The sequence below is a fragment of the Diaporthe citri genome (genome assembly GCF_014595645.1).
Source record: "Diaporthe citri strain NFHF-8-4 chromosome Unknown scaffold_4, whole genome shotgun sequence".
NCBI classification, from domain to species: Eukaryota; Fungi; Ascomycota; class Sordariomycetes; order Diaporthales; family Diaporthaceae; genus Diaporthe; species Diaporthe citri.
This window is the reverse complement of record NW_025064849.1, coordinates 5169672-5192740: the sequence shown is the minus strand read 5'-3', so window position 1 is coordinate 5192740 and position 23069 is coordinate 5169672. Positions and strand designations below refer to the sequence as shown.

General features: G+C 54.9%; 3 protein-coding genes across 3 annotated transcripts; 1 reads left to right on the top strand and 2 right to left on the bottom strand.

The window, feature by feature from the left end:
* Positions 1-637: 637 nt before the first annotated feature.
* Positions 638-1150, bottom strand: INS49_010521 (uncharacterized protein; the record flags this gene model as incomplete). Its single annotated transcript, XM_043171246.1, has 2 exons — positions 638-921; positions 982-1150. The coding sequence occupies 2 exons, from the start codon at positions 1148-1150 to the stop codon at positions 638-640; spliced, it is 453 nt and encodes a 150-aa protein (XP_043025811.1).
* Positions 1151-8988: 7838 nt separating this feature from the next.
* INS49_010520 (uncharacterized protein) lies at positions 8989-9332 on the bottom strand (the record flags this gene model as incomplete). Its single annotated transcript, XM_043171245.1, has 2 exons — positions 8989-9126; positions 9231-9332. The coding sequence occupies 2 exons, from the start codon at positions 9330-9332 to the stop codon at positions 8989-8991; spliced, it is 240 nt and encodes a 79-aa protein (XP_043025810.1).
* Positions 9333-16684: 7352 nt separating this feature from the next.
* On the top strand, positions 16685-17989 carry INS49_010519 (uncharacterized protein; the record flags this gene model as incomplete). The annotated part of the gene is made up of 3 exons (XM_043171244.1): positions 16685-17226; positions 17329-17792; positions 17862-17989. 3 exons carry the CDS (start codon positions 16685-16687, stop codon positions 17987-17989), a joined length of 1134 nt encoding a protein of 377 aa, XP_043025809.1.
* Positions 17990-23069: the final 5080 nt, after the last annotated feature.

Below are 23069 nucleotides of genomic sequence, written 5' to 3'. Positions count from 1 at the left end.
AAGATAAATAAATAAAGTATCCATTAAGATAATTAAGATAATAAAAAGAAAGATATAATGAATTTTAAATGAATTTAATGAGTTAAGGAATAGAGATATAGGTATTAAAGTAGTATAGTTATAAAGAGAAGAAGAAGGGCTTTTAAATGGTATATTTTTTATATGGGTAGGTTAAGTATTGGTGGAGAAACGGTTAAGTGTTTAAGTAGATGAGGTATGGTTTTTATGTATAGGCTCCGGGTTAGGAAAAAAGGTTGATTTATAACGTTAAATGGGGCGATCTAATTAGTTAAGGGCTTATTAATTAGCCTAATCAAGTAATTAATTAAAAGGTATATTTCTAAGTATAAAGCTTATCTTATTTAAAAGGTTTAAGAAGTGATGGCAATTAAGGGTGTCACGTAATATACGTTTTCCGTATTGGGTTAGCCATTTTCCATATCGGGTTAGCGTTGCCGTTTTAGGTAAGCTTCGGGCCTTATAACCTATAAGAAATAATAGCATTAAATGCTTAGTTTATTAAGCTAGCTAACGTTTATTTTACGGGAGGAAAGGCCCCTATTTATAGTTATTATCCTCCATACAATGGCAAACGTATGGGGAAAAGGATATCCCGTATTAATAATAGCCTAGATATCTAGAATATTCCAACACAGCAGTGGCTCAATGCCATATAGCGAACGCTTCTGGAACGGCTCGAATTGACTATTATCAGTCGTTGAGACTCATCAGCTATGTCTATAAGCCTCAAAGGGTATTCGAAATCGCTTTTGTCCTCGTTATTGCACTCCGCGTGGCTCTTCTCGCATCTGGCAAGCCACTCACTGGCCAGCTGGATGCACCCAGCCAAGGATGGGCATTTCAGACTTTGTTTGTAAGGTTCAAGGTTTAGAATAGGTGCCTCGATGCCGTCTAGAATCGCTGTTACCATTTCATGAAGTAGCAGTCAGCACCCCAATCTGGGAGGCGAAATTTGCTTACCTTCCCGGTAAATAACCATGTGCTCCTTCGATTGCCAGTCAAGTTCGCTGTCGTTTAATATCATGAGAAATCGATCGTCCCTGCGCAGCACCTCCATGTAAGACCGAGATCCCTTTGGCTCTGTTATGCACTGTTTCTCACGGGCATCACGGAGGATAGCCACGACCATCCTGCACCGAGAACACCCCAAATTCGCCGTCTTAAAGTAATCCTCAAACACGTTTTCCTCGAATTCGGCAAGATTTGGCCACTCCGCCGACATGGAACAGTGGCATTTCGAACATCTCTTATCAGAGGAAACCGAGATCTCTTCGGCGGAAATTGCATTCATCTTGCATCGCAGTATTTGATATGCGCATTAAAATGTGGCAAAGTTTGAGGCGATAACATCCGAGCCCCTCTTCTGATGCAACCGATGTCAGCATTGTACCACTTGAATGCTTACGTGTATCCAAGCACTGAGTAAGCAACAGTCGATAGTATTTGATCTTGTAGATGTGTACACGAATATTCTGGGCCGTCTGCGAATTATCTGCAAGTGGCGCCTCAAGGCATTTGGATCTTCTTCCTCCTTGATCACAATGCAGGTTTGGATGCTGCAAGACAACGATGGGGGCTTGGACTTCACATCGCTGCGATAATTGACGGTTTTGATATAGTTATGTACTTCCGACGCATCGATAAGTCATAAGCGAAATATGGGAAGGAATCGATGAAACATATACCAGGGCTCGAAAATTGCTGCATCTGAGCTTAACGGTATATAGTACTGTGTGCAAGCTCTAGACTCTGTTGTAGTGCCAGTGCTTGTTGGTTTTGGCATCGTATACACTTCTAGTACCTAATTATTGTTGAGGTAAAATTTTATGATTAGCGATCAACCTCCATTGATCTGCCCAGAATATGCTGATGATAATTATGCCTTTATAAGAAGATTAGGTCCAATGAGTAGGTCCCTGTACCCCGAAGACCTAGAAATTGATTGACTTGATCCGATTACTAAAGACACTCTGGGCATCTTACAACCTTATGAGAACACTAGGAAGATATGATACTTCCTGTAATAGAGATAGATATCAGGATAGTGCAATGACTGGGATGTAGGCCGAGAATTCGTCCAGTTACGTTGAGCTCCTCCTGTGAAGCTTCAGAATTAGGGTCCATGGAGAACCCCTTGTGAACTTAGCAACACACAGAATTACCTAGGAAGTATTCGGGCTCAAATTAGCTACGTGTCATGTTTTATGAGCTAGCACATCTCAGGCCATGTATTCAAAATGGGTGGGTAAGCTGAATTGCATCCTTTCTCAAGGGCACTGGACTATGGAAGGTGGGCTCAGAAGCATCGCGGACGTGTATTTCCAACCCTTGGTCACAGATTCATCCCTGTCCCCCCGTGGACTGGAGTACAGCGAACCTGGAGCACATGATATTAAAACTCCTCAGTGTATATACATTTATCTATAAATCACACTAGAGTTGACTATGTTGCGTTCACAGTTACAGAGCCTGGTGTTCCAATCTTCATACCGAGAACTTGATAGGGACCCAGAACGATGTCATTTGCACAAATGCAGGATTTCTGAGAATGTCCAAACAGCCACAGATCCAGTAATTGCATAGAAACACCATGCCACAAAAAACACAGTGCCAGCCTCGCCCCACACACGACGTTCACATGCCAAAGAGACCCGCCACTTCAGCCTCGCGGTCGCGGCCCAAGACCGGAACAACGGGCTCTCCACCAGCACCAGCACCAGCACCAGCGCTGGGGGTACCGCACTGATGCCGTCCAAACAAAGAACAGACAAACACATACGTGCTGTTTGCGTCGCAGGCTCGGTCACTACCATCAAGGGTCTCGCCCCGTCGACAGGACCCTCGAGCTAGCGCGCCCGTCAGAAATGCCAGGTGAGAAGCGGATCCTCTTGGCAGGGCACCATCGTCTCGCCGACTGGAATGGGCCAGGGGGAAGCTCCATCTGGTCTCAGATTGAAAGAGTGTGAAAGGGGCCAGGGCCACATTCATGGCTCGACGCCATTCCCGAGCGCCATTCCCGGCGCCTGCCGTCGACGGTCCGCTTGTGTGAGCCGCCTTTCTCGGGGTCACTTAGACAGCACCATTCCATTCCCGTCATTGGGACCTTAGGCGTGTGTGTATTGAGAGACAGGTGTGTCCAATCTCATCTCACGGAGCGCTTCCGACTAGGACTACATCCATAGGGGGTTCATGGAGCGTTGCTTCCGGCCCCCTTCCTTTCCAGACCTGCCCATTCCTCCAGCATCCCACATTCATCTCCCATCAGAAATGTTTGAGAGGGGACTCTCCGCTTCCATGCACACTCATACACACCCTCTCTCTCGCCCACAGACACAATCCTTCGCCACCCTCCCCTTGCAGGCTGGCAGATTGATGCTGCCGGCGGCAGGCAAAGGTTCAGTCTGAGTGAGACCCGTTGCTTTCTCATTCCAAAAGCAACTCCAGGCGAGGAAGACTGGGGGACGGCAAAAGCCGTTATGACTTGTCTTGTCTTTCAATTGCTTTTTCCCCTTCTGCCCACCACTTCCTTTTTTCTGATCTGCCCGAAGCGAAGCTTTTCCTCAGACCCCCCTTCCATCTCTCCTCTCCCTACTTCCTTTTTCGTCGGGACGGGATGATAGGTCACGCTAGCGAGGCTACGTGTGTGCTCACCAGTTCCAATCCTCGGATCTTTCACTCCAGCTGCTTGCGTAAGGTCTGTCTCGTACAGCAGAGTATTCTCGTGTGTCTAAAGTCGGGTCATGATACCGCGGCATGATGACCTCAAATGGTCCCTGTCCCTGGCAGGCCTGCATCAAGTGAGCTAGGAAGACGAACACTCGCATAGACTCTCATGGGAGCTGTTGTGACAGGGTCAAGATCCCGAAGTGATGCGTTCCTCAGCCACCCACATCATCTGCAGCTGCAGTCGCGGTACGATGTGCTCGTCTCCGCAGCCGATATTGCTTCTCTTCAGATGGTTCAATCGGGCCGATCGTCTGTCGCGCGGAGAACAAAACAATAGAGGAAGAGATGCAATCAAGGCCCGAGCCTCAAGTATATATGAACCAATATAGGTTGTCCAACTAAGCTCAATGTTGTCTATGTGATCGCCCAGAAAATGTGGAGGCTAGAAGTAAAGACATATCTCGATATAGATGGTATACAGACTTGATTCCTGTGAAGCCACTGGCCCGTGTCCTTTTTGGTATCGCCAATAGACGCCTCAAAGCCACATCTCAGACACAGCACGGGGGACCAAGCCAGAGGAAGCCAGAGGGGCACGTTTCGGAAACACCAAGCCTCAGGAACCTACCCTTCCCCTCTATATTTACAAGCTCACCCGCGAAGACCTCATCCCCCATTGGCACCACACCGTCATGTATCAGTAGCATATCACCTTCACCCAAAGGTGGCCGGGCCAAACTTCAGAAAATACGCATGAGGCAAACAACTTTCAAGCAACGGTGCGCAAAAAGAGGGACGCAAAGCCCACTCGGCTTGCCTCCCGTTTCCAATATACACTGTGGCTTGACCTCCGAGGGGCTGCAGGCCTGGGGCTGAACAGATGACACAATCGTCACACAAAGCAGGGCTCATTGATATATTTGTGTCGAGATACTAATCAAGCAGACACGCACAAGCATCACCACACAACAAAAAAACTGATTTCCTTGTATCACGAGACAGAAGAAAAAAGACAAACACATAAGAAATATGAAAATGAAGAAAGTGCGAAACAAGCAGTGATTGCCATCGTGAGGCAGAGTGGAAGTGACTCCGGGACGGGCGGGAGATCCACACCCAGCCGAGTGAACAGTGAGTTCGCCCCCCGTCCGCACCTCCGGGACTCAGTCAAGAAGCCCGGCGGCGGCGGCGGGGCCTATCTGTGTATCTGCATCCACCCCAAAGGCCCACACCAGACGTGACCGCGCGGTCGACCGACAGGACTTGAACTGAAGGGGGAAAAGCCCTCCAGAAACAGCAAAGGCTCACATTCAAGCAACGGCACGCCCCACCGACGCCGCCAAATCTGCAGCGCTTTACTACTTTAACTGCTCGTACGCCCTCACCGACCCACCGGCAGACAGACAGACAGATCGCAAGTTCCTACGTGGAGGGTGATACGAACTGAAACCAAACCTAGATTGGCAACGCCTCAGAGGACGGCAGTTTGTTGTTCCTGTATGTTTACCAATAAATTCATGCAAAGGAAAGAAGCACACACACACACACACACACACACACACAAAACCAGCGAGTAGTTGTCCTGAATCATCGCTGCTGCGCGCGGCGCTTGACTCTGACTCTGACTCTTGACTTCCGGCTCTGACTCCCACAGCCCTTTTCCCAACCCCCCTGTGAATTGAGTTAGTTGTGTGTGTGTGTGTGTGTGTGTGTGTGTGTGTGTGTGTGTGCGCGCGTGCGGGTGCGTACGTGTGTTTCGTGGCTGCAGAACCAAGACCTGCGGGAGGGCCGCCTTCCGGCGCGCTAGTGTCCGGAGGTGAAGCTGCCCTTCCAATAGCTCCGACACACGGACGTTGCCTCTATCTCATTTTTTATTTTTTATTTTCATTCTTAATGCCCTATGTAAGTCTCTGCGTGTGGTGGAGGGGCTTGACTGTATGATTTGATGGCTCCACTCCGCCTTGAATGCACAAATACCCAATCTCGTGATTGATTGACCAGTCAGTAATTGTCGGCTCAGGCATGTGGATTTAGGTGTGCAGGTCCTGTGTTGAAAAGCGAGCAAGAGAGCGAGCGAGTGACCACCTCCCCAGCTAGCGCGACGAAAGAAAGATCGCGGCGGGTGTCCTGCCGCAACGTTGTCACCAGCGGGTCTCCCCATGGTTCTTTCGCTCGCTCGCTCGTGACTGCATGCGTGCGTATGTGTGTGTGTGTGTGCGTGCATGCATGCAGGGCAACCGCCTGCGCACCGATGGTTTCTGCGTTTTATTCCCAGCCCGACAATAATAATTGAGAAGGCGTGCAGTGGCGTCAAAGCCAAACCGGGGGGCCGGTGGAGGAGGTGTGGGGACGACCTGTCTGCTGTGTGTCCCAACTGTGCACGCTTTGCTGTACCTGGGTAGTGTTGAGCAGGGCCGGGAAGGCTACTGTAGCGCGCCCTGTCAGTTGTGGCTCTTCGATTTCTGCCCACACCACAAAAGCCAAAAACGGCTCCTAGGCAGACTAATTGCTGTTAGCCCTTCGTCCCATCCGCCTTAGCTCGGTGTGCCTGCGAGGGATGCTTGCGGGCATGTTGACGAAATCTTGCGATACGAGCAAATGCCAGCATGAACAGATCAGGCCAGACCAGGTCAGACGGGACTGTTACAGTAGACTAGCAAAAACCATTCAGTTGTCGATCATGAGTTTGCAGCTTGCTCATCGTGTGCTGTACTGTAGCTCGGTCGACCTTGTCTGCCAGTGTCATGGACAGAAAGGGAATGTGCATGCATAGTCGCCACCCGGGCAGCCGGGGAAGCTGCTGCAACTCGCGTGGCTGACCTATGGCCAGCACCCTGATGTCCCCTTCCTTCCACCTCCCCGATCAGCCCGCGGCCCTGGGACCTGACCTGCGAGTGCCACCCACCCGCCAGGCCACCCCGTTCAGATCAGGACGGGCGGAGGATGCCTGCCTGCTGTGTCGCAAGTGCCGGCAGGTGGGAATGCATCGTTCGTTGAAACGAGCTGAGGCCATCCTCGGCTTCACAAGACAAAACAGAGATCCCCATGCCGCTCGCGAATACGGGGCATGGGTTATTGCAGAATCCCATCTCTGCAAGGGACCCGTGGTGTCAAGACGGTTGAAACAGCAGAGGCAATTGGAGCTTGCTGCTGCTTTTGGGGTCACCGACCTCGTGGCTTCGGACACCTTATTCGTCGAACGACTGGCCAGTGCGTCTCTTCCCACGCCCCCCTTCCCACTCCCACCTGTGAGTTGTTGGTTGTTGTTTCGCGGCGTTTCCTCTCCCGCCTGCCCGCTGCGCTCCCGCTGGACACCACAGCCCCCGGAGATACCCAGTCGACCATTCCATCCGATCTATGCACGAGAAACCGTGTGGTCCGGTAAACGGAAAGATCCCCCCCCCCCAAAGCTTCCCGTCCCCCGGATTCTCGGGGTGGTCAAGTCAATGCGACCCCCGTCGTCGAGGACCACAAGATGTGCAGAAGGAGCCGAATCCCAATGTCGATTGCCAACACTTGGGGCCATCCACACCCTTCACGACGTAATTTGAAAAGGCATATACTGCCTTCCGGCCCTTTCTCGACGTAATTAAACTGTGATATCATCTGATATCATTTCTCTCGTGTGCCAGCATCCTGTCGAGTTCCTCGACGGATGGGGACGGCGATGAGATTGGGCGAGGCGAGCAGAGGAAACCCCGCTGACACCCTCTTCACGGGACTCATGAGGCTGCAGGTGAGATTGTGCCCAATGCCACCCATGCTATTAGGGGCGCTAAACACGGCAGTTGATCGACACACTGACCAGTCCACCCCTTGTCCCTTGCCCGCTAGCCCTGTCTGCCTCTATGTAGTGCGTGGTTGACAGCGGCGCAGAGAAGACGCAGAATAGGGTATCATCGCTCAACAACTAGGCTTCATCATTCCTCTTTTCGGCTGGCCATGTTGCCCGCGCTACAGCCATTCGGGCTCCCCTGTCACTTCTGAGACGCCCCCCTGTGCGAATCATTACGGTGGGGTCACATATGGCAGCGTTGCTGGCCGTTGACAGGCTCAGATCGTCTTGACCCCACGCCTCGACGACGGGGAATATGGGCCCCTGGCCAATCTCCCGAGCATCGGGTCAGCGGGATTCGAAATGAGGCTTCCCAGCAGCCAGGGTTCCTCATTCGGGAAACTTTGTTCAAGAGCTGCTGCAGCAGCTAAGCACTGCCTCTGCTTATTGCGGTAGTCGGGTTGCCACCACACACCGAGAGAGGAAGAGGTGGGGGGGGGGGGTGCTGGGGGCCGTGTTCCTGGAAGCAGACAGCCAACCCTCAAGAGGTCAGTCAGTAAGTCACTCACTCAGCTAGGACTCGACTGGGGAGACCCGCATGCCTAGATCGCAACCTGGTCCTTGCGGACGGCGACCCCTCGACCCGCAATATGGCATCGCTTCCGCCGAAGTTTGTGTCGACAAGGGCTCCGACCTCGCTATGCCGGGCGTTGGCGTGAGCCATGGGACTCATGAACCCGGGAAAGGCTACCTGGGGCGCAAATTACCTTCATTGTGATGTTCGCTCCTGCGTCGTCGACGCCCACACCTTGGGACCCTTATACCAGGGGTGACAAGGCTTGGTGCTGATAGCAGACCTGCAAGTCAAAACTGTCATCGTCCGGATTAGGCAGGCAATGCGTGACAGCTCGGGGCCGGCCAATGATGCCTCTGCCCGGGGGGACGAGATCGTCCCTCTCAGACCCTCTGTCATCCCAGGTCCCTGGGTCGAGCAAAGCGACTGTCACCACCGGAGATGCGGTCGTATCTGGGAAGGTTGATCGAGGTACTGTACATCTCAAGGATGCGTCCGAATAGCGGTTCGAAGTTTGCCTCCCAGCTCCACAAGGACGACAACAACACTCGGATGGATCTCCACGCGGCCACGTGCTGTGATGGAAATCTCCGGCCATCTTGCAAAGACAAGAAGCGCGAGTGGCACCGGTACAAGGCTGCTGCTGGTCGACTCCTGCCCCCTCCCAGCCACTCACTATACTCCTGCACGGATACTCGATGTCATCCAGGCCAGTTTCCTGCCAGGTCCACACCGACTTCCTCTGAGCTCCCTAATGCACGGGGCAACCGCCAAGATGACATGGCTACAAGAGTCCCACAACGTACGCGTCAACTGCCATCATTTGAGTTGTGGCCTTGCGGGTTCCGTTCATAGGCACACCCTCTCATGTACGAGTGGTAATAATGGTGCAATCTTGTTACGAGATGAGGCAAGTATCTCGAAGAGGTGAGGTCAAGGTTGGAGGGCGGCTCTAGTCGTCCAACAAGGGTGCATGGTTTGCTCTCGGCGACGTATGTCCAAATTGCTTCCCCAGCTTTTTGTAATTGCCGTCCGTAGCTGCCCCGGATATTTGAGTTTCAACTCGACGGTTTGGGACAGGAGCGCTAATCTGGCTGATCATTTGGGATTAGCAGCCAAGAGTTGGTCAAAACTGGATGTTCTAATGTTTGTGCAATCTTTTGGCTTTCGAGCCGCAACGGCGGCCGTGCTCACCTCGGGTGGGGCTCGACCGATCTTCTCCGAACATGGCGCACCGACCACGTTGTTGAGGTCCGCTGTCACGGAGCTTGTTGGAATCTGTTGACCAGGACCCATGACCTCGAAATGAGATGGAGAATGTGCCATCGAAGCGGGTCCCCCTATCCTCCTCTTCCTTTTAGGGAAGTCCATGCGTCTGAGAGCCTCTCCCGGAGCGTCAAGAGGATCTGGGGGTGGACATGACACTGGTGCTGCCTCATCAAAAAATGGCCCACAGTCAGCTCAGGATGTGTACGGAATGCACGCGTGCTGAACGGCACCTGCAACCATGACCGTCGGTGGGGTGCGCTAAGTCAGCACCATACAGTAGAGGCTTCGGCTTGGTTCATTCCACCTGCATGTTGCAGACAGAGGCTGCACATTCGTCGCTTGGGGAAAAGGACAAATATGATACCTGAAGTTTGCTGACAAGCTGGCGCCCTGCCTGGCAGAACGGCACATACTGTATGTCGGAGGGAATGGTGATGTAGTCCCGGTCGCCTCGACAATGTGCCGTGACAGAGAGAGGCCCATGTGACATGCGGTCCCCATCCAGCAGTGACCATGCCCTTTCCTGCTGTCCGCCAAATTACTCATCCAAAACCAGAGAGTGGCATGGCTCGTGCCGGGTCGCGTGGTCCCAGAAGGGGAATGGAGCAGCGCTGGGCAGATGAGCTGATGAGTTTATGCACCTCTTTGGGCTTGGGCTCGAGTGTTGGTGAGCACGATAAGGGTCTGCTTGCTTGCATGCTCATCTCCCCTGGGTCCCATCGCCATCTTAGCACGGTAGGCTTGGCAGTGGGCTCAGTGCATCCTGGTGTGGTTGTGCTTTTGCTTCGAAGAGGCCGCCTGTAGCAGATGTGATTATTCTACCAGAGTTGCCGTCCTACCTTGTGAGGCTGTGACGTTGGTGGTAGCACTGGAAACATGTGGTATCCGCCATGCTGGGTTGCTACCCCGGGCCTCAAACACACCAGCAGATCACAATCGGGGGTTTCGCAAAGGCTGGCAGGATATCCAGGTTATCTGGTTGTACGCGGGGGTGGAAGCGTTCCGCGAGTGAAATGACCAGCGGAAGGGACAAGGGCTAGCAAGGTGAGCTAGGTGCAGCATGTGAGCAGGTACCAAGGCAATCAATCTACGGTATGTTCCATCCACGGCTTGCAGACGGCCTGCCCTGTGTCGGAGGGCGGCGCTGCCTGCGGCATACGTGGGATGAGGCGCCAGGGTGTGATGTCTGGATTGGGACTGTTTCCGCTGTCATTGGCCTGTTGCTTGGGGGAGGCGTAGCACCAAAGCTTGGTTCGTGGGTGGGCTTGAAGGGACGTCTTTTGCTGGTGTTATTCCCGGATGCTGCGCTCCCGTTGGTAGCAGCTTTGTGGGCACCCACTCCCACTCCCACCGCTACTTGCAGGGGCTGGGGGACAGCCGCCGTGTTATGCAGTGCCGCTCCGCTACCAGTGCTTTGCATCGTGGGACTGGACGGATTGTGGACAACAGGTGGCCCACCACGCTCAAGTCCGTCCACTTCCTGCCAGGAAGCAGCAGGGGTTTGGGCACAAGCCATAGGTGCGCTCTCCTCCTGTCCGAGGGAAACGTGGTGTGTTAGCGTGAGGCGGTGTCTTGCTGCTTCCGTCGATATTCGAAGGCTGGCGGCTGGCGAGAGGGAGCGGGGTGGCAGTTGCAGCCACGCGCAGCGGAGGGAGGCGACCGTGGTCCGTGACGGCAGTGCGGTATAATTCCTCGGTAAAGCCCTCGACAATAAACGCCTGCGTGGAGCTGCGTCGCTGTCGCTGTCGCTGTCCCTGATGCGGCTGAATGGAGTGACGTATGTACAGACAGTATCCATGGGATTTAGTCGCAAATCGCGGGAGATGGCCAACCCACCGCACCAGACCGGGGGGCCAGCAAATGTGGGCGGTCTGATATCTGATCAGCCCGCCTTGAGATGAGGTCGAGATGCGTACTGGCGCGGTACACTACATTGTGCCGTACTGTGCAGACCGTGAGTGGGTTCGTCTCGCCTGGGCCGGTTGGTCTCTGCTCCCTGGGCAGCCTGGCAAGCCTGGCAGCAAGCCCCATGGTGATGGCTCTCAATCCTGCTCTGGATCTGAATCTGATGCTGGGGCCCGTCGAGAAGGAGACTGCATGGCATCATAGGGCAGGATAGACGAAATGAAGGGCGGCGCATTGCAGCGTCAGCGCAGCCTGTTGAGGCCCAGTGAGTGCCGCAGGATTCACTCAGACCAACGCCAATGGACGCGCTGCTAGATTTCCCGGGAGGAGCGCACCACTTGCGCGGGGGTGTTCTCATCGAGCGAGGGAAGTGGGAGGCAACAAGGTGAGGGAGCGGAAAGGACGACGTCAGAGGGCGCACCAGCAACGCAGCACGCACCCAAGAGACTGGATGACTCGTGCAGCATGGGCAATGGGTTGTCTGCCGTGTCACGCAACTTGTTCCTTCCCGTCCGCGCCCGCAGCCCCAGGTCCCAAGTCGCAGGTCCCAATGGCCATTCCGACCCCTGGGGCTACCAAGTGATGCTGAGCTGGGGGTGTAGAGGCCTGCTCTTTCTCGTCTTGGTGATTGGCAAATGAATCTATTCAATCATCTCTGCACGACGACAGCCGCAGCGACAATGCTACCGTGTGGACGTCAGAGCGGCTTGGCGTCGAACTTGGGCTCGTGCTTTAGGCTGCGTACAATACAATACATACATGAACGAGGCCAGCGGTGCAGAGGAAGGAGCTACCGAAGCACAAAAAGTGGCTACGTAATGTAGTACCTGAACCGGCTAGCCCGAATTTTGGTCGATTACCCGTCCGTGCCTGCCTTGCTTCCTTCGGGGAGAATAATTCCCCAGCCTTGCCCGTTTCAGCATCACAGCCCTGGACCCCAGGGACAGAACAGGTGAAGGAATTAGGGGGGGGGTGGTCAGGGAGACTGTTTTGGGAGAGAGGGTTGTGTTTTTTTTGGTCGTTGGGCACAAGACCAGACGAGCTGGACGAGACGGCCACCAACCATCCGGTTGCCCGTCTCGTCTCGACGTTTTGCAGGCGGTGTCATCCGTCATGCCATGACATTGTACTCCAGTTCTTGATGCGGCACACACATTCACACCTACATTAGCGCCAGATACTATCGTCGTATTCCAAGGAAGAAATGAGATGACAGCTTCACTCCATTTGTCCTCTGCTCCTATTTCATCGGGATGGATGGATGGATGGCCTGGTGGCCTTTGCTTTAGGACAGTGTGATGTCAGTGGGGTTTCACGATGGGGAGCCCACCTCCACCTCCACCTCCACCTCACCTTCTCACCCTCGCCCTCACCTTGGCCTCAGCTGTTCCTTCCCGCATCATTCCTGGCTGAGGCGCTGACAAGGGAAAGGAAAGAAGTGGGGGGTCGGGAGTAGTGGAGGGAGAGCGCATCTTGCACGTGCTTGACCGTGGCATCATATGAAAGCAACAAGCCAACGAGAGCGAAAAAACAAAATGAGGGATCCATCTCCCAATCGTCTGATGCGAGAAGGGTCTTGTCTTGCAATTCGGACTCAAAACACCTCGACATGCATGCACGCATGCAGTCCAATCCAAACCAAATTGTGCCTACTGTTATTTTTATATCGCAGTCCACCCGCGCTCCACACTAAGCTGCTCATGTGTTGCTCAGGTGCCGGCCTCATCTGATTCAGTCGACGCTCCCCAGACCCCCCTTCAGACCCCCCAAGCCCGCATCTGCCTCATGCTTTCCCTTGCATTGGACGTATCGGTACAGAGCGTTTCCCTCCGCAAGGGGGGTCGGGCCCCACTCGCTCACAAGAGCCGAACCCACCGCCGCCTCCGTCTTGTCATCCTCGGACACAGCGCATTGCGTGTGTCCTTCCCCTTGCTACACTGCTTGTTCCTCCGAGTTGATTCATGTCTCGGATCGTGATAAAGTTAACGTGGAGATGCTGCCAGACGAGATGCCCCAGGGAGTCAGTCAGTCAGTCTCTTCTGTCTGCAACACGTGGATCCCAACACAGCACAGTACCTAGACTACATCGCCTACGCCGCGACCACCTAGACAGGTAGGTAGGTAGGTAACGACAGCAGTGACCATGCCTGTGGTTTTTGATGAGACACAAAGGAAGCACGGTCATTTTTGACGGTACTGTGCAGTAGCGCCTGTCCCATGTAGACTCTGTCCCACAACCACCACCACCATCAGCACCATGAATGATTTGTGCAGCCCGCTTGTGGCTGCTAGACCCAGCCCCTCTCTATTTCGCCTCCAGGCAGAGCAGCCACCGCCCATACAGTAAGCATCGCATCCCGTCGCATCCCGTCGCATCCACATCGCATCAGTGGCGCCTGTTAGCCTGGGCTGGTTGCGACAACAGCCGAGACAAACATGAGATTGGCTTGAGCAATGGCCGTTTGACTATTATCATCTCCCCAGGTCAGGGTATTCCTCCCAAGTGATATCATTCTCGGATTCTCAGGGTCCTCTACCTGGGGGTGTTGAATCCTCCCTTGGCTTGTGCACAGTCTCTGTTGAGCAACATGTCTTCATCCGGTAAGACCGACCCCGTCGAGATTGAGGCCCCATCTGGAAAGGGTAGCATGTGGGTCATTTCTTTTTGCTCCCTTGCCTCCTCCCTTCCATCTCCATCTCCTCCCAGTCAACAAGCGGAGGAAGGAGCACTGTACAGAGTACTGTTCCCAGGTATACTGGGACGGCGAGTGGTGGCAGGCAGTGGCAGAACGTGGTGAACGGCCAACAAATTCAGCTCAGCTCAGCTCAGCTCGACCCAGCCCAACCCAGCTCAACCGGGCTCAACTCAGATGTCGAACTCAGACACGACGTTGAGATTCAGAAAAATCGTGCCATCAACCAGCAAGTCAAGATTGGTTACCCCTCGTTCCAATCTCTCAACCCCCGGCATTGCGAGCCCTGCTCCCATGTCCAGTCTCTCGTCAGTACGAATGTGTGCAGTCTGTACAAAGTACCGCTACTGGCTACATGAGTGCAGAGAGGGTCTCCATCACCAAACAAGCACCAACCCCCCACCGACCACCAAGGCCAATGCAACGCCAGGAGGGCCCACACCAACAATTGAAGCGCGACATCTCCAGTTTATCTCCACACTGGTTCAGCCAGGGTGCCCTGTCCTCGTCTGCCGTCGTCCCTGTGTGTGTCCCGGCCCACACCACCAATTGACCGACGAGTTGCCTCATCTCTCGACAGACACACGCCCCCCCCCGGGCCACCTTCTCTCCTCTCCCCCAGTCTTACTCAATTCCAGTCGTCCAGTCGTCCCAATCCCTCTCAGTCACTCTCTGGCCCCCTCCAGCAATTCTGCCTGTGTGTCGCCTCCACACCCCCTCCCTCCTCAATCCCAATGCATCCTGGTTGGCCCCGGCTTTTGCTGCTTCTGCTTGTGCAGCCAGCTTGCATATGCTGCTAGTCCGCGATTGTCCAAGGACCCTGTCAACGGCTGGCCTACTACGGGACAGCACGAAACCCCTTGGGTTGGATTGGCTTGGTCCGTGAAAGCGGCGAGGGCGTGTGCGCGTGCGTGAACGAGCGAACCTGGGGCGTGCAAGGTGGGTGCGTAATGCAGGGTGTGTGGTGCGACTGTGGTGTGTGGTCACTGCTCTGTATGTGTGTGTGTATTCTCTGGTGTATGGGTGGTGGTGGTGGTAGTGGCTCGTCCTCGTCCTCGTCCCCGTCCTCGGCACGCTGCCCTTGACCTTGCCCTTGACGGCACTCGACGCTACGCTACATTGCTCTGGTACACGCCCTCGCTCGCCCGCCAGCCAGCCAGGGCACAGCACTGCACCCAGCGCAGCACCAGCACCGGCGCAGCTCAAGTCACGGCGGCGAAAAAGAGAAGAGCCAAGAGCTGGCAATACCTGACCTCACTTTTGCCTTTCATCATAGCTCCCTCCCCTCAATCAGAGCGCACTCCCGCCCGAAACCTTTATGTAAAGCTTGGCCCGCCGACGCTTTTTTTGCCTCCCCCCATCAATCGAGCAAAGCAGGCTGCTCTTCTGCCATCACATTGAAATCCCCGAGCTCCAACGTCCTCTCTGACCGGCGATCATCTCTCTCCCAAAACAGCTGGCATTGGCACTCCAATTTTCCCCGTGCCATTGCGACCTGGGAGTCCCCCCAGCAGAGACACTTAAGATCGGCTTTGGAACTTTCGCACGCACGACCACTGCCGATCACCAGAGGCGCGGCACACTACTCGTCCGTCCCTCTCTCAAACAAACCTACGCTGCACTGGCAGAGACTGTCAAGATTCGCCAAGACGTCACGTTGGCAGCCGCCTGGGAAGAACAACACCAGACGTCGACACGCCCACACAGTATCAAAACGGCCCTTTTCCTGACGCCTCTTTCTCTCTGGCTGTCTGCCTCAGTTATCTGTGCGCAGGAAGACCAGCACGTTGCAATTGCACGAGGTGTGCTCTGGGCTCCACGCTGCCCGGCCCACGCGGTATCAAACTGTACCGGTTCAAATCCTTGGAAGCAGGGGAAGACCGAGTGTGGTGCTCTCGTCGTCCATGACTCTCTCCAGTTCCCCACGCCTGCCCGAAGATTATCATCCCAAACTCCCGGCTCCTCCCAGGCTTGACCGCCCGCCGATCTTTGTCCTTTCTGTTGGACGACGCCAAAACCGCCAGCCCGCCCAAAATTGAACACCAATTGCTCCCCAATCTCAGCCCTGGCACTCGCCTGTCCCACCTTTCACACGGCCCTATCTCCTGGTCCTTGTCTGCCCAGGACTGCCTGCCTGCCTGCCCAACCCCATCCCTGCTGGCTGCTCGACCTCCTTTTCTCAGGACGGCTCCTTGTACCGCCGATCGCTGCTCTCTGCTGGAGTCGTCACAGGCCCGCTGAAGACGTGTGTCCCCACCAGTCCCGCGCACCAGCAGCGACCAAGACACAACGTTCGGACGAGCCTTTTGGGTCCAAACAACCGATTGGCTCCATCGCGCTAGTCCTCACCTTCCACAGGGGCCACTGTCTCTCTGCCGTCTTGTCATCCTCCAAGCTGGTTCCCTCGCGGCGCACTTAAGGTCGCTGATCCCTCCGTTCTCGAATATCTCGCGTGTGCGCTGGATCTCCAACCAGTCTGATCGATTTCAAGGGAACGAGGTCAAAAGTCTTCCGTCTCCCACAAAGGTGACACGACTTTAATCCTTCTACGGAATCCCGCATCTGATCAGCGAACCTTTTTTCTCTTCTCCTTCCGCACCTTTCCTACCTTGACACAAGCTGCTCCTCCTCCCCCCACCACCCCCCTTCCCCACGAAAGACGAACCCACGCGCGACGAGACGTGAGCAAGAGGACCATTCTTGCCTTGACCGACCTCTGGAGCTCGTATACGCATACAAAACACACACACACACACACACACGCCACAACACCCGTCCAATATGACGATGACAATAGACGCCAACCAGCAACGCTACGGACATCTTCAATTCGATAACATGTCTTCCTATCCCACACACTCGCCGCACTTCAGCAACCCCTGGGCGTCGTCCACGACGGCCCCTTCGAGCCACGCCCTGTACGTGGCATCGCAACCCGGACTGGCTTCCAACCCCATGGGCCTGGATCGCCACGCACAGCAGCCGCCGTCCCGGGCACCAGCCACTACCACCGCGCCGCTGGCCCCGTATGGTTCTGTCCCGGTGACTTCAGCCTCAGCAGGCAGCCCTCTCAGTATGGTGGACCCTTCCCTTGCAGGAGGACAATCGGACTTACTTTCTGTTCCCCAAGATCTCCTCAGCATCAACCGCATGCCCCATCCCAGCTCCGCACCCTCATATGCCGAGTCTGCGTACACGACCGCGGCCTCCCCAGTGCATGCCACCTATGCTGCGTCGCCGACCAGCTATGACGGCATGGGTTACCCGTCCTCCTCCGTGCGACACAACTTCGGTCTGGCGCCCGAGGCCGATCCCCACAGAAGGTATTCACAATCATCAGTCTCGTCTGGCGCATCCTACGATCACCAAGTCGAAGGCCTGCCTCCAGTGCCCAGGAGTTCACTTATTGACTTTCGAACCGACAGAGGTATCAATGACGACCGCCGAAGCTTCCAGGACGCCATTGAGGCCAGCCATGGTATGCTCTCCATGAAGTTCGACACGAGCAACCAGGAGACCCCTCGCGCCGGTGTCTACAACAACCGCGGCCGCGCCTCAGGTGACTCTTATGGATTCCCCTCGGCACATTCGACGTCCTCCAGCGTGTCTTCGACAGGCTTCAGCCCCTACTACGGATCCGTTGACGGAAGCGTCAGCGACTACTCGACAGCTGGCTCCGATATTGAGTCCGTTGGGGGCTCCAGGACTCTCCCACGCCCCCAAGGTCTGATGCCTAACCAGCCCCCGGCACCACAGTCCATGATGGGGCAATTCAGCTCCAAAGTGTCCAGCAGCACCCAGAAGAAGCACAAGTGCAAGGTCTGCGACAAGCGCTTTACACGGCCCAGCTCATTGCAAACACACATGTACAGCCACACTGGAGAGAAGCGTAAGTACAGCCCTGCTGTTGCGTTTGTCGCTGAAAACTGGTATCAGTTGATTAACACGTTGGTTGCAGCTTTCAAATGTGAAGTTGAGAACTGCGGTCGGCATTTCTCAGTTGTCTCCAACCTCCGGAGACATCGCAAGGTGCACAAGGGCGATGCCCGATCTGACGCCGGCAGTGAGGATCACCAATCCGATTAGAAGTTCTAACACGACGACATGCTCTCGAGCTATCCCAATCGACACTAGATCCGCGACTGTACTATATGCGACCTCACGAAGCCTCACGTCGACCGAGTCGACGAGCGGTTTCATTTACTCTTCTTCGTTCACGCATCGCCAGTTGGGCCGATAGATTTACCACCTTCTAATTCTCATCATTCGCTGTCTATACCCTTTTTTTATGATTCGTTTTCAGCCTTTTTGGTCAGGTCATGAGCATAGCCGACACGGGTGCATCGGCAGGAACTACTAAGAGCTGGGTCGCGTCGTGCATATCATCCCGGAGTGGGATGGAGCCTGGGTGCGGCAAAAAGTTGCATGTTTCAAAGTTTTGGGGTCAGAAGACTTATACCCGGTTGTTCGAACGAGAATTTCGGTCGTTTTCGGCAATGCTTTATTCGATTCCACGGATGGCGGGTGCCTCGAGACTACGGTCACCATCCGACTAGAGCGAGCGAACGCGGGCGCGCGAAGGGTCGGCCCGACGACACACGGAGCAAGTTTTAAAACCGGCAACCGAGTCTCGACCAGCAGCACATTCGAATTTCGATCGGTCGCTATCGCTTGCCACCTCAGTTTCGGGCAATTATCTTCCCGCCTGGAGCCACATCACCTTTTTGCGATGCGATTCAAAATATTGTTGTGGATGTTGATCCCAGGCCCTCCTCGGTGGCAGGCCAGGATCAAAACACACTCACATGGTCGGGTCCTATACCATTGAGTGAAACGGCGTTCAATGGTTGTTTTGGTTTTTATCTATTTGTTTTTTTGCCTGGCGGATTAGCCTCGGTGTCAGGATCATGTTTGTTTACTGGGCGGGGGAACTTCGGTCACGGTTTTGGTCCCATCTCTGAGCCGGCGCTGCTCAATGTCTATCGCTTGATACCACCAACCAACACACAACCCACCTAATGTCTTTCGCTTATACATCGATACCTGGAGCAACAAAACACACACCAATCGCTCGCTAATTACTACACTATATACATTTATTGTATTTTACGGTCGCTACACGGAAACTGGAGGCTGGGAAAGGCGGAAATACACCGGGAAAGGGAAACTAGATGTCTCTGTCAAAGGAGACGGAGCCACCAGCACGGGAACGGGGAAGGGGCAGGGAGGGGGAGGGGGTCAAAGGAGTCGGCTTTTTGGGCTTGTGTTGTGCTTTTCTCCTGGTCATCTGTTGCGCATGATTTCCTTTTTGTTCTATCTACCCACCCACCCCCAAACACCCCACTGATGAACTGTGCGGTTTGAACTTTGGGGGTTTAAGGGATATTGGGAGAGGAAAGAGAACAAATACTCTTGTCACTCGAATGTACTACTAGCTGAGCGAAAGAAAGTCGATTTGCGACGAGGCTTCTTCTACAGCCTTGATCTCAAAATAAAACTTCTTGGAAAGACAAAAACAAAGGCATCTTGACGCGTGTGTGTGATAACTGCCGCTTTGGAGTGAAACTTTCTTCTTGTCAGCTTTGGAATCGAACGAACCATCTTCAATTGCATGTGAGCCACGTAGACAATGGGATTTTCATTGCAACTCCCAAGACACGCGAGCGAGCCAAGTCCAAGACTATTCTAGTCCTGCAGCAAAGGAAAGGAAAGAAGAAGAAGAAAAAAAAAACTCAAAATTTCTCGTATCCGCCTAAATTCTATCCTATGCCTATCTCATCCGCGCCAGCCTGACATGACCTGACCTGACCAGCCTCAAAGGGAAAAATCACACCACCTCAGCTGCCCACCTGCCTGCCTGACACCGACAGCGAGGCAGCAAGCACATGGGAAAAGACAGAAAAGCTCAGGGAACGAGTCTTCCGCCCCAACAATATACTTCGGACGCGCCTCGGCAGAGATCGATCCACACCCATCATCAAACCACAATATGGAAGAATCGGGACCTCTCTCATGTGACCGGGCAGATCAGCAACAAGGTGAGGGGACTGATAGACGGACAGATAGAGACGGACTGACTGACTGACTGACTGACTGACAGACCGAATGGCACGAGCCCGGCGTGTAGCGGATCGACAGCGACACACTCACAGGAGCACGTGGTTCACCTGGATGGGGGATCGGGGGGAAACAGGAGGCATGGGACGGGGGTGGCTTGGTTGGTAGCAGTAGCAGCAAGTGGCACCGTTGATCATCTCGTCTCCTTTCGGCTTTCGTCTCGTCCCATTGCCGCAAATGGCCCATCGACACCATTCACAAGCCCTGCCGGGCGACGATCTTATTAAGGCTCTATTTGTGTGGGTTCGCCCGAATTTGACTTTCCCCAATAGAAAGAACGATCAGCCAAAACTTAGGGGCATGTCTATCATTGCAACCCCAGGCGGCCAGGGCGATTCCCGTTCGTCCTGTCTGCCCCGTCTTACAATCACACTAGGCTGCACCACATCGCATTGGCAGGTCACGGGCTGCCCATCGCACCCAGCTCGGCGGGATGGGAACCAAATTAAGCGCTGCGTCCTGCGTATGGTTTTGCTTGATCGAGTACTAGGCGAGGCTTAATTGTAATTGATGTTCATTATGCATGCTATCGAGTAGGCAGGTAGTAGTAGCCACTGTATGGGTAAGTGGCTAAGTTTGACATGAAACAACACCCTGGTCCGACCAGAGCGATCTGCAATATCGGGTTCCCTCAGCCATAATTCGCTGTGGTCGATTGGGCTGTGAGGGATCAAGCAGCTAGCCAACCACATGACAATGCCAACGACATGACCTGACCGCGTCAAAAACTCAAACTTGTTTCCCAGCAGCACTGCCGCGGAACAAAAGAGTGGAGGTAGGAGGGAGGCACATTTACGCCCACACCCAGAGAGAGAAAGACAGGAAGAGAAGGGAGGGAAAGAGAGGCTGTTGGCTGCAGCAGGGCGGGACCCAGCACGCCATCCAAAATCTTCCCCGAAAGGTGTACGGACACGGAATGCTGTCGTCAGCTTTGGACAGGCACGGACGGCCCCGGGCCCCATTGCCCGCCCTTTCCTGATGCAACTGCTCTTCCAACGGATTCAGGACGTGTCAGGGAGATGACAAGTGACACATCCCACCAGAGAACGGCCGGGTCATCAAATCATGCTCAAGCACACTCTCCACTCCACGGCCGGCGGAGTAGAAGGTGGTGCATTGCAAGGCGCCGGATGGCTGTAACAGACACAAGGTCGCCCGGGGCTCTGGCAGTCACCGTGCTTCCTCGTGCGTTGCTGATCAGTGCCAAATTGCCAGGCACGCGCGTGTGCCCCTGTCCGTGATCAGCCTTTCACGTGTCCCCAGGACGTGGCTACCAGGTTGGATCCCAGAGGCACTGAATTTTCCAGGGCGAAGAAAAGAGTTCTCCACACTACGACATGAGTGGGGGCAAGGTGACTCGCCAATGGCTGAGTGCGGAACCAACAAGAGGCAAGGATGCTGATGGGTATCAGAATGGACGTTTCGGTACGGCAGTTTGGATGGGGCCCGTGGGAGGGGATGACTGGAGGAGATGTGGGTTTACTCAGCACTAGGAGAAAAACCTGCGACCGGTCTGCCGGTCAGGGCAGTGTCATGGAAGGAGGAAGCATGTCAGCGAGACACCGAGCAGTGATTGTCAGGTACAAGGGGGAAAGATCAGAAACATCCGGGGCAAGACTGCTCTGCCACATGCTGAACATGGCAGCAGATGAAAGGAGGGCCAAGCACTGCCGCGCCAAATATAGAAAAGAAGTGCCAACCCAACTCCAACGCAGGCGCTTGCCTGCCAGCCTATCTGTCGGTGGAGCGGACCACGACTCCGGATGAAGGAAGCTCCAGGGAAGCAGACATGAGCAAAGCTCCATGCCTGTGCCGGGCACCGCTGCCACTGACGCGAGGTGGGTTTTGGGGTCGCCGCTCCGGCTTCACTAGTGATGTTCGGCGCGACTAGGCGACTAGGGCCGATGATCATGGCCGAAAACCGCAGCACCCGAACTGTAGCAACGGCGGAAGAGACCCCGGGGCTTAGGATGGCTGGTTTCGACCAATGCCCTGACATGTACGTGATCCGAACCACGGCTTGGGTGGTGCACATGCTTGAGGCCCGGCGTAGCATCCGGCGCCGCACGGGGGAGGGGGGTAATTGAGGGATGGAGCGGATGACGATGATGGTCAGGAGGAGGAGGCAAGACGTGCGTGGCAATGCGACCACGGAACGGGTCCCGCAGTGAGGGAGATACTGTACAGTAACTGTTGGCCGTGTGCCCCGCGCAGGCGCGGAAGCAATTGAGTGCAGAGGTTGGTCGGCTTGGTGGTATGGAGGCCCGAAGAGGCATCGTGTGTCCGGGTCGATAATGTCATGTCGTTGGTGGGCAGCCGGTCCGGCGAAGCAAGAGGGTGACATTCTCCACCCCCTCGGGGCAGCCCCTGCAAACTTGAAACATGCTTGGCCAACGGCAGTGGGTTCCCGAGGCGGACAGGCGTGTTTATCGCTGCCAGGGTGGAAATGGCCTCGATAACACATTGGTGCGATGGCACGGGCGCGGAGCAGCCAAGCAGGCGAAGCAACCAGGCTGCAGCGCTGCAAGAGGTGTGGGCCTCGCAAAGGGGAGAGACGAACTTGGGTCCCGAAGGAGGACAAAGGGGCGGGCTGGCTGGCTGATTGGCCCGGGGGGCAGCGTGGTGGGAGGAAGCTGACCCTCGAGGCGAAGGAGGCGACGCCGGCTGGAGGGCTAGGGGCCATGATTGGGCCATGATTGGGCTGCTGAAAGTCAAACGGCCAACACGTGAGCGTTGGATGACGGAGGCAAAACGTAGCTGGCCTGCTGGGGCAAAGGGGCCGATTGGGTCCTGAGTATCCTTGGGGTTCGAGCGATAGGAGGCAGCAGTATAGATTTGATTGCGCCCAGCCTCCCAGCATTTTCGGCTACGCCTTCTCCGTGTGGGTGCGGGTGCTGTGGCTTGCGGGAATGATTTTGTTTTGGACAGCACATGTAACGCTGGGGGCTGTGCCAGCATTGCGTACGTGGTTGGCCGGGGTTGAGCAGGCTACGTCTCGATGCCCGCCTGCCGCCGCGGGAGATGGCTCGCAGTCAGCTTCGCAGTCAGC